The 11,955-nt window shown below is 35.2% G+C and overlaps 1 protein-coding gene and 1 long non-coding RNA gene across 3 annotated transcripts in view; both read right to left on the reverse strand.

The window, feature by feature from the left end:
* The window catches only part of LOC137240609 (uncharacterized), a 518,840-nt gene extending 515,704 nt beyond the window's left edge, over positions 1-3,136 (reverse strand). For both annotated transcript variants that reach the window (XR_010949774.1, XR_010949775.1), the window contains exons 1-2: positions 3,000-3,136; positions 2,871-2,940 (exon numbers count right to left, since the gene is read on the reverse strand). This is a non-coding gene — a long non-coding RNA (uncharacterized lncRNA). The remainder of the gene's footprint in view (positions 1-2,870; positions 2,941-2,999) is intronic.
* Positions 7-2,820, reverse strand: LOC137240110 (uncharacterized). Its single transcript, XM_067766039.1, has 2 exons — positions 740-2,820; positions 7-125 (listed from the first exon to the last, which is right to left on the reverse strand). The coding sequence occupies exons 1-2, from the start codon at positions 2,316-2,318 to the stop codon at positions 7-9; spliced, it is 1,698 nt and encodes a 565-aa protein (XP_067622140.1). The 5' UTR covers positions 2,319-2,820.
* Positions 3,137-11,955: the final 8,819 nt, after the last annotated feature.

Genomic DNA, 11,955 nt, shown 5'->3' on the forward strand with positions numbered 1-11,955 from the left:
ACTTTCTTACAGCCTGATTCTAATGTGGTAACAACTTTCTTCACCACGGCAACTTTCTTCATGTGGTAACTTTTGTATCCTTTGGGTATTCTGCCCACGAAAGTAGCCGGATAATTGTTTACCCACTAAAATAGGTGGTAACATCGATGTAACCAAACAAAAGCTGTTGTTTAGAAAAAGGTAATACTGAAAAATAAAGAATTGTGAGCGCAAATAAGTAAACATAATAGTAAAAAAGTGTTGCCTCTTGCTATGCATATTTGTTTCCATGTACTTTCACAGTATATATTACAATATAGCTATGTAAAAACGTACGCATGTATGCACATATGTATATACACATCGTCGCGTTTATTCGTTATCATCGTATCTACGAGTGACACATTTTCGGTAAAGCCATGGCGGAACCATACACGGTGGCAGCATGGTGACATACCTACAAACATAAATAAAAATTCCATGTACTTCGTTTTTGTAAATTCGATGGACAAATGTCAAAATCGTACTGCGCCGGAAGTTGATGTATCAAATTAAATAAGAAAAAGTTTATATTCAGCTGTCCCATGCTACCACCTTGTATCGTTCCGCCATGGGTAAAGCGAAGAAAACCAACTTTTAAATTTCACCACAGACACTGGTGAGTTTTTTGGTGATGACAGTGTTACCACTTTCGCCAGAATCGCGAATACAACAACTGGTAACGATTTTCGGTTACATAATGTTCTGGGTACTATTTTACCGGTAACGCTAAGAATCGGGCCGTTAGTGTCACTTTGAACACCAATAAAAAAATTAACATCTCTATTTTCCTCTATCTCTGTTCTTTTAGAGAGTGAATAAGCATGTGATAGTGAGTTACGTAAATCTATAATGACTTCTCTTGTGTTCCTTGGTAATGATAGTAGAAGAAGCTCGCTTGTAGTGCTAGATAACTTGGGAGATTCTAGAGTGTTTTTTAAATATTCACCAATAACCTGTAAAACCCTCGTAATAATTAACTGTCCTTCTCTTTCTTTTGGATTAGCTGATAATGCCAACTTTATATAATCACTTATTTTCTCTAAAGAATGAATATCCCCAATTTGTTGATAATCATTGTATAACTCTTCAAACTGAGGGTAGTTGCTAATAATCTCTGCAACAATTTTTTCACGCTTTAACTTTGGAAGTTCAGCGATTTCATCAATATCTACATCTTCTATAAAATCTTTTTCGGTTTCAAGTTTCTTTACAAAAATTTCTAAGTAGTTTAGTATCTTACTTTTATTCAATACGGTACGATAAAATAAATTAATTTCTTGTTGCTTTGTATGAGAAAAAATAAAGCTAACTAAACAAAATTCCATTTCTTCCCAAGGTAGTCTATCGTACGTTGATTTCAACTGCCTCTTTAATATATGAATATTTTGTGCAATAAACTTCGCTATGAATAAAAACTTTTCATCTACTTTTTCTATGTTCGAATACTCTGCCTTTAGCAAACTAACGTTCTGAAGTATTAACTCAATCCGTTCTCTGATGTTATTAAGATAACTCTTCACATTCTGTTTTTGTTCAGAAGCACTAGAGAAAAAACGGACGTTTATCAACTTATTTTCAACAAAAATTTCTATCCCTTCTGATAATAATACGTTCTTTAGTTTTAATTCCTCATAAGCTCGTGAAAGAATTTCATCTAATTCCCTGAAATGAACAGCAAAATAATTACCTGGCCATTTATCAATGAGTGTATCAAGAAGTTCAACATTGCCTGAACGTATAGCGTAATAAAACGCATTATGGCATGTTTCATCCTCATCATCTGGTAATATAGTAGTTTCTCTGATGCCAACAGATAAATTAATGAGAATTCTACTATTACTGCCAAGTAGGTATTCTAAAATCTTTACCTTATTATGTTTACAAGCTAAGATAACTAAGTTAGTACTCTTAACAGGGTTGTTAGCATTATCATAATAGGCTCTCAAAGTTACTTGATCTTCTGCATCACTTATGTAATCAATAAAGTTACTTAATTTTTTTAAGCTATTGACATTATCATCTGATATTGCCTCTTCGAGTTCAGTTAAAATGAGGAGATATAGTTCTTTAGCTTTTGCTTTACTGCAGTACAGTTTTTTATATTCTCTAATAAACTCCTCTTTTGATGTGTAAGAACGTGATAGAAACTGTTTATCTTCTTGATAAAAGCTGGTTTGTTGTTTAGATACATGCATAAGCTCTCTGTGAGGTATATTTACACCAATATTAGTACGGTTTTCTGCATTTACATCAGCACCACGTTTCATAGCAGAATGTAGTGGAGTTTCACTATACATGTTTCTTGCATTAACTTCAGCACCACCTAATAAAAGCTCTTTAGTAATATTTATACTACTAGTGGTATGAAGTAACGTATTCCGTTCTGCTCTAAGGTTAGCATTAGCAACTGCAGACAAAAGAGCTTGAACTTTTCCTAATTCCTTGTTAATATTATTTTGCAAATTTGAATTCCTCCTAAATTTCACTATTTTGCAACAAAATTTTTGGATTTTTTCTAGATCTTTGCACCCTAATTAGTTTCTTTTAATAGAGCTATAACTTCAAACTCTTTACTCGATTTTCTACGCTAACTCTGATTTGGACTTTTTAATATTTCATATATTTGCAAGGTTGTTGTATTAACGATTTGCAAGGTTTGATGTTCATTGATTATGCAACCTGGACTTCATTACGAGGTTTGTCACAGCTACGCGATCATCGGGTTTTTTTTTCTGTCAGCTTACCGATAATTTCAATATTATATTTTTTTACATTCTCAAACAGCTCTTCTATTAATTTCAATATGTTAGTAATATTCTGGTATCGAGAAAGATCAAGTGGTGTTTTACCTTCTTTATTCTTGATGTTATAAATTGCACCAGACTTTACAGCTTCGAAAAAGCTATTTTCAGTAGCAACCTGGAACGATGTAACATTGTTTTAGCATTATTAAAACAACTCAATTTATTGTGGCTTACACGTTGGAACAAAGCTTCAATAATCTCTTTATGACCTTTGGAAGCAGCAGTGTGATCATCAGTGCAGTGTGCTTAGGCAATGCATCCAATAGTGAATCAGGATATTTATTATATCGGGTATTCCCCGAAGTTTAGCATAAAATACTGATCATGGCGACTCACAAATCACCTACCATCACCTTGTGTGATTTGTGATGGCGACTAGTGATGGCACGATATTTCGGTATTGGTGATTGCATCGCCGCTATTACGGGGACTCATGAAAGCATATAAACTTATAAGGTGTAAAATTATATCCATTTACACACGTGGTTATATGAACGCACCTAGTAATACTCTTGATAAACTTGATTGTTTATCAGCTGCATTATTGCAAAACAAAATTTTTTTGATTGTTATACAAATTAAAAAATGCCAAAATTAAGTGAAAAATTAAAACTAAAACGCCTTTACTTGCTGATGTTGGAGATTTCTGATGAAAATGCCTGCTGTAATGTCTGCGAGGTTGCATTCCTTCCAAATTGTGTAAAAGATTTTTCATACAAAATTTGACAGCTCGATTACGCACTAGATAAATTTATACGTTTACACACTTTATTAGGCGTTTATACGGTTACATGAGTCCCCCTATTAACAAATCGCTAATAGCTATAGCTATTGCAATCCAAATATATCAGTGATTGTCGATTTTACTTCATTCGATTCATTGAATGACAATCACCTCTGGCAGAATATCGCCAATAGCGATTATAGCGATTGGCGATTTTCCTTCTGCATGAAATTCTAATACTATAACCCAGGGATGCACCTTAACGTTAAGCTAATCGTTTATCAAAAAATTTCCACCGTTTCCGTTGAAACACTTCGAAATATTATCGATAAAGAAATTATCAAAATAAATTGTATCTCGTTTTTAACCGAAACGAAAAGCTTTCGTTAACGGTAAAAACGTTAACAAAAACGTGATACTTAAAGTTTGAATTGTGCTGGCAATGCTATAGCCATGGTGAAGCCGTAAGGTGCTAACAGCGAGCGAACATACACGCACAAACTCCATGTAATTTGTTTGTGTTATTCGTTGGTGGTAATGTCAAAATACTCTGAGAAATGTTCGTACTGTCAAAATTCATGAGAAAAGTTGCAATCAGCTTGGCTAATGCCTTTACCTTTAATGACTCTGCCATCAATCAGCTTTGCCAGCATAGTTTGAAATTAATAATCAACATAAACGATTTGATTTCGTTTTGATATGGCAGAAAACGAAGCAAAATCACTTCGTTAATTTGACGTTCTTAACGTTAATAAACGAAACGAAATGACTTTGTTTCGTTTATTAACGTTAATTATCGTAACGAAATGATATCGGTTCGTTGGTTAAGCATGCCTGCTATAACCCTGCAAAAATTGTTGGATTACGTGTTCCATTTTCTTCATGTTGGAGTACTCTAACAATACTCCTTTGCAATGCGTTTGCGGACCACCATCAGCCGATCATTGCTCGTTTTTTAACGACCGTGATCACAACACGTTGACGATCGAACAGAGTTGCCAAAAGTAAAATATTGCATACAAATAACTGATAATAAAATTTTACTTTGGCAACTCTGATAAAATGCAACAGCGCACTGGTTTTATGTATACATGCTATAGTATAGAGAAATATTAGTTTCTTTATTCACGCAAATGCTAAATAACATAAGAATATTTGTAGTATAAAATATAAAAGTTGTATTGCCACTCTTCATTTACTTTCATTTTAAATTAAATTCACTCCGATAATTCTTTCCGACAACACAATTCCTCTTTAGTACTTTGGCATATGATCCTCTGTGGGTGCTCCATGGAGTACTACAGTGAAAGTACTTTGGAAAGTACTCTCACGTATGTACTCTATGGAATGCTCACAAACAAAGCGAGAGTGGGATCACCTACTCCTCTCCTAGGACATCGCAATGTTAATTGGAGCACATTTTTTGTATGAATACAGATTAGATTTGGAGCAGTCCTATACTCCCAAAGGAGTATTCCTTATATTATCTATAGAGTACTCGCGTTTTTTGAAGGGTAGTTGTGCCTATGTAAATTTTATTGCAATTTTCATCGTTGTTTCCTTTGCATTCTGTTTTATAAACCACGTTGTTTTGTTGTTCTATGTTGAGTGGGGTTTTTGTTTTTGTGAAGCATCTCGATAACGTGTAGTTAGATCGGTAGGCTATTGTGATATTTTGCTATTTAATTATGTCTTGTGCTAGATTTTCTGTTAGCCTGGGAATGTGAGTGACACTATGGTATTGCTTTGTTTCTTTATTGGTTGTTGTTGGTGATTGATTTGGGGTCTGTTGCATTGCATGTAATTTGTATTGTATTAGGTCCGATATGAGGTGGTTTGGGTAATTATTTCTTTTCAGCGTCATTCTTATTTTCTGTATATTAGCGTCATGAAATTGGCTATGGCTTATTGTCAAAACTTTGTTTATAAAATTTTTGGTAGTATTAATTTTGTATTTTCGTGGTTACGCTGATAGGAAATTGATTAGGCGCCCAGAAGCTGATGGTTTGGAGTACCAATCAAATATGAGGCCTTTATTAACTTTATGTATGCGTGCATCTAGGAAAGGAATGCTATTGTTTTCTTCCATTTCCATAGTGAATTGAAGTCTGCCGTGGTATTGGTTTAGTGTGTTTAGTGTTGAAGTTGCGTCGTTTCTTTTGATAATGGCAAGTATATCGTCCACATACTTCACCAAGAATTTAATGCTCTTGTGATGTTTGCTGAGCTCCGAGTATGTATTATTTAGACGATCGTCCATTATATTGTCTGCCATCGTGGGGGAAAGGGGGTTACCCATAGGCGTTCCGAAGGATTGTGAATATACTTTGTTATTGCATATAAAATAGTTATTATCTTTTAAGCAAAATTCTAAAATATTTTGAAATTTGCTCCTAGGTATGCTTGTGTTATGCTGGATTTTATCCCATGATGTTGTCTCACTTTTTACAAACATACCGACTGCCCCTGCCATTAAGATTATAATGAAAAAATGGGATAAAATCCAGCATCACACAAGCATACCTAGGAGCAAATTTCAAAATATTTTAGAATTTTGCTTAAAAGATAATTATTTTATATGCAATAACAAAGTATATTCACAATCCTTCGGAATGCCTATGGGTAACCCCCTTTCCCCCACGATGGCAGACATTATAATGGACGATCGTCTAAACAATACATACTCGGAGCTCAGCAAACATCACAAAAGCATTAAATTCTTGGTGAAGTATGTGGACGATATACTTGCCATTATCAAAAGAAACGACGCAACTTCAATACTAAACACACTAAACCAATACCACGGCAGACTTCAATTCACTATGGAAATGGAAGAAAACAATAGCATTCCTTTCCTAGATGCACGCATACATAAAGTTAATAAAGGCCTCATATTTGATTGGTACTCCAAACCATCAGCTTCTGGGCGCCTAATCAATTTCCTATCAGCGCAACCACGAAAATACAAAATTAATACTGCCAAAAATTTTATAAACAAAGTTTTGACAATAAGCCATAGCCAATTTCATGACGCTAATATACAGAAAATAAGAATGACGCTGAAAAAATAATTACTCAAACCACCTCATATCGGACCTAATACAATACAAATTACATGAAATGCAACAGACCCCAAATCAATCACCAACAACAACCAATAAAGAAACAAAGAAATACCATAGTGTCACTCACATTCCCAGGCTAACAAAAAATCTAGCACAAGACATAATTAAACAGCAAAATATCACAATAGCCTACCGATCTAACTACACTTTATCGAGATGCTTCACAAAAACAAAAACCCCACTCAACATAGAACAACAAAACCACGTGGTTTATAAAATAGAATGCAAAGGAAACAACGATGAAAATTGCACAATAAAATTTACATAGGCACAACTAAGCGCGCATTGGGCACGCGAATAGCCGAACATGAAGCTGATATTAGGAAGCAAAAACAAAACACAGCTGTCTCGCAGCACGCAACAACACACAAGCATATGATTGATTTTGCAAATACGAAAATTATAGGCAAGGAAGCGAAAGAAAAAACACGATACACATTAGAGAGCTTACGGATTTTGCAAAACAGAGATAAAACGATGAACAAGAAAGAGGACACAGACGGTATCGCGGCTAGCTACCTATTATGCTTATGAGTTTTAATATTATTTAGTTAGTTTTAGTATGACAAGTGTACCACATTATATGGTATCGTTTTTTATTGTAAAAATCGGTTTTTTAGTTTAATGACAACAATCAATGTCTAAATTCGTATTTTAGCTTCAATGTTTAAATACCAATGTAAGTGAAGGTTTTCGATTTATTGGTGTATGAAACTATGTTCTTCTAGGGATTATTTTTAATCATTAACTGTTGTTGTTTGGTATGTTTTATTGTTAAAAATATAGATCCGCCCCTGAAGATGCCAAGGAAAGTTGGCGAAACGTTGGGCCGTAAGGTGAAATAACTCGTTTTATTTGCACTCAACCCATTTAGATCGAACGAGCTTAAAAATACACAAAAAAGTTTACAAATCGATCGGAACCCAATATAAAACTTTTTTTAGTTTTAAGATTTACATCTGCATACAAAAATATTTAACTATTATCTGTTATATTTAATTTAAATTGATTAATCTAATTTATTATTATAAATGTTCTATTTTTATAGCTCATGCTATTCATGACTAGCACTGTTAAATAATTTGTCAAAATTGTTGTGCTAGGAACAAAATTTCAAATAAATACATACATACATACAAACCCCTTGAATCAATTTGGTATTTTAGTCGCCTCTTGCAACAGGCATAGCTACCGCGGGTATACTCTAAGCCCTCTAACCCGCTGGAGCCATGAGAAGCGTGAGTGCACTTCGGGTGTCGCAAGGCAAGTTCCGTTGTGCCTGGTGTTGTTGGGTGAGCGGCCAGGTAGCAGGATACACATGCACCATTCAGGAGGATACCCTCGCTGAGCCCAGAAAATCTGGGAAAATTAGATGTGCTGGTCAGATCCAGCAAACGAGTATGTTCTGTACTGGCATATGATAAACTTATAGACAACCAAACGTTTACTTTCCTTTCCAAAAGGGAACTGGTGCTCGGCACTGCTGCTAAAGAAGAATATACCTAGTCATATCAACTCGTTCCCGGGTTACTCGGGGAAAGCAGTTTTAGCAGTACTTTGCCCGTTTCAATTTGCACATCCATTCAAAGAACTTCGCATAATGGATTAAACAGTCATCTGCATTTATTCGTTTTTGTTTGTGTAGCACGCCTAATTTACTATCTATTATCCCAACATCTATCAATTATCCCTTGTTATAATATTCGGGTACCCCCGCCACCGGAAGATGCCTCGGCATGGTTCACTTGAATTTACTTTACAGGTCCTGATTCTGGTTATCTGAAATCTCCTTGAGTATCTTGTATTTATTAAGCACTTTTCCGGTTATATTAAAAACTTTTTATCTATCCTTACTGATATTCGTTTCTTTTTCATTCTAGGTAATTTGATTTGACGATGTGGGTATAGCAATATTCCACCTGTGGCTGTAAGAACAACGCACATTTGCTCCAACTGCAAGAAAACTGCGACAACTATCCCTCGGCCCTTTTACGCCTCGATTCTGAACGTTACCGGTAAAATAGTTCCCAGAACATTATGTAACCGAATATCGTTACCAGTTCTTTTATCCGCGATTCTGGCCCAAGTGGTAACGCTGTCATCACCGAAAAACTCACCAGTGTCTGTGGAGAAATTTTAAAGGTAGTTTTCTTCGCTTTCACTGTTGCCACTTTGGTCCATTTGGACCACAAATGGTCCCTTCCATCCCCATTTGGTCCGCTGGTCCCTTTTCTTCAATTTTTTATCCTTTTTAGGCAGTAGCCACGATTGGTACTTTTCATTCTTTTTCACTCAGGTAAAAATTCACAATATTTCCAAAAAATTCGCCACACTTTCGTTAGCCCCCATATAATTTTGAATTTATTTCAATGGAACTCTCACCGTAAAAAATTACTCAGTCAATAAAATGTACCAGAACAATAACATTTCACCTAAGATATAATTTATTCCAGGTATTAAAATGAAAATTGTTGGCAAACACATTGTCGTTAATTGTTGATGAAATAACCGACTAATCAAAAAAACTCTTTTTTTATAATAATATTAATAACGGCTAGATATTTCGATCGGTTGTACAACACTATGTAAAATATATGAAAATAAAAATTGCTTCTCGCCTAGCATAGCTTATAGCGAGGACTCTGCCGTGAGCCTAACACTTTCAAAACTTATACAAAGAAATTCTATACATTACTTTTCGTTTTGCACGTTGATATTTAAATCTTTCTCACCCAGCACCCCAGCGGGTTAGGGGGTCAGAATATACCCGCGGTAGGTATGCCTGTCGTAAGAGGCGACTAAAATACCAGATTCAAGGAGCTGTGTAGCGCAACCCTTTAGGTTGCCAGCGCAATATACAGCTTCTCCAAACCCAATTGTCAACCTCACCTATCCGCGGCGAATCCTGTTTCACTAACAGACGAGGCTCTGGCGACCCAAGCTCCTCATGGAACTCGAGGTTGGGGAGGGAGGGATGATGGCCTGAAGGTTTAACGTGGCCATATAAATCGTTCCCGAGCTGGTCGGGCTAGCCGTGTTACCGTAGCGTACCGGATCTGTATCTGGCAAAGGACTATCACATCGATAACACTTCCAAAAGCCTTCGGGGAACAACCTTATCACTACAACAACAACATCTTTGGCACAAGAAATATTTTAACTCGAAGACAGAAGGAAGAGATTTGATTTCGGAAGAAATGTTTTGTATAAAATTATTCCCGTAGGTGCTAGCAAAACCCCTGAGGCCTGGGATCAAAACTCACACTTACTGAATCTAGGCTCTGATATGAAGCTTAAACGTTAAGGGAAAAAGTATGCATCTATAAATAAAATTAAAGAAAAAAAAACTTTTTTAAAAATAAGCTTTTATTATTTTGGTTAATAAAATTAACTAAAAAGTAAACAATAAATTGACTCTAAAGAAATATAACACTTTATAAGTTCATTGTAAGCTTAAACGATAATTAGGCTTTTTCGTCTGCGACAAAAAAATTCTATATTGTACATAATTATATATTTTTAACATTAAAACTTTACACCTAAATTATTAAGTCTTACAGTTTATATCACAGTCCTAATTGTTACTATGTTTAGTAAAATTTCATATTAAAATTTTGTATTTTATACTAATAAAATAAAACAAAAATTTGGTCCTTTTTTCGATGAATTTTGGTCCCAAATGAAAACATGGTGTGGCAACCGTGTTCGCTTTACAGAAAATGTCTCGCTTGTAGATACGAGGTTAACGAATAAACGGGACGATCTGTTTTTGCATATGATGCATGATAAGTTTCTACATAGGTATATTGTAATTTATTCTGTTAAAGTACATAATGTAAACAAATATGTATAGCAATAGGCAACACTTTTTTACAACTTATTTTCGCTTACAATCCTTTATTTTTCAGTTTTGCCTTTTTCTATACAACAGCTGCTGTGTGGTTATTTCGATGTAACCACCTACTTTTGTGGGTAAAAAATTATCCGGATACTTTCGCTGGTAGAATACCAAAAGGGTGTAAAAGTTGCCACATGATTTCGTTACCGTGGTGAAGAATATTGTTACCACACTAGAATCGGGGCGTAAGTGTGATATATTCTGCACAGACGTCAAAATTCCAAAGTGATTGGATCTCCTGGTTTGTAATTGACTATCGCTTTCTCATTCTGTATCTCTTTCTATCACCCGCTGAAGATAGGCGCCGCCATATTGAACACCCTGTCAAATCGCTAAAAAATAGCCATATTTAACATCCTGTCAGGCAGTTGACAGATAAGATATCACACTTAGCGTTACCGGTAAAATAGTACCCAGAACATTATGTAACCGAAAATCGTTACCAGTTGTCTTATTCGCAATTCTGGCCGAAGTGGTAACGCTGTCATCACCGAAAAACTCACCAGTGTCTGTGGTGAAATTTAAAAGTTGGTTTTCTTCGCTTGACCCATGGCGGAACGATACAAGGTGGCAGCATGGGACAGCTGAATATAAACTTTTTTTATTTAATTTGATACATCAACTTCCGGCGCAGTACGATTTTGACATTTGTACATCGAATTTACAAAAACGAAGTACATGGAATTTTTATTTATGTTTGTAGGTATGTCACCATGCTGCCACCGTGTATGGTTCCGCCATGGCTTTACCGAAAATGTGTCACTCGTAGATACGATGTTAACGAATAAACGGGAAGATGTGTATATACATATGTACATACATGCATACGTTTTTACATAGCTACCCTACAAGAATACTGACTATCATATGACTTCATCTGATTGTCAGCAATGTCAACCTAACGATCAGCGCCTCATACAAACTTTCTATCACGAACTTAAGGGGACTTGCGCAAATGTGATGTAAACAACTGTGTACGTGTGAGTTTTTGTCTCCTTCTTATACACCCACATGGCCTACTGATTAAGTATATAGCCGTACTGCTCACTCTCATTCCTTTTCCTGGATCAGTGCTGACACTCTACCTATCAAAAAGTGTCATAAATGATAGTTTACTGTAGATATCAGGTTTGACTGTTATACTATCATAAATGACCATTGTCATATTCCGCCAAAAATGAAACAATTCTTTTTGCTTTTTATTTACTTTACTTCATTACGTTTTTAATTTTGTACGTGATAAAAGCATACGCGTTTCTTATTTGTTTAAAATAAATAGTTTTATAAGAATTCGACTTCAGAATGTTCAATTTAAATTCAGAAAATAACAAAACAACAGAATAGCGCTTTCCTCATGCGGAAACACATTTAAAAATGAATCAC

The sequence above is a fragment of the Eurosta solidaginis genome, chromosome 2, assembly GCF_040869045.1.
Source record: "Eurosta solidaginis isolate ZX-2024a chromosome 2, ASM4086904v1, whole genome shotgun sequence".
NCBI classification, from domain to species: domain Eukaryota; kingdom Metazoa; phylum Arthropoda; class Insecta; order Diptera; family Tephritidae; genus Eurosta; species Eurosta solidaginis.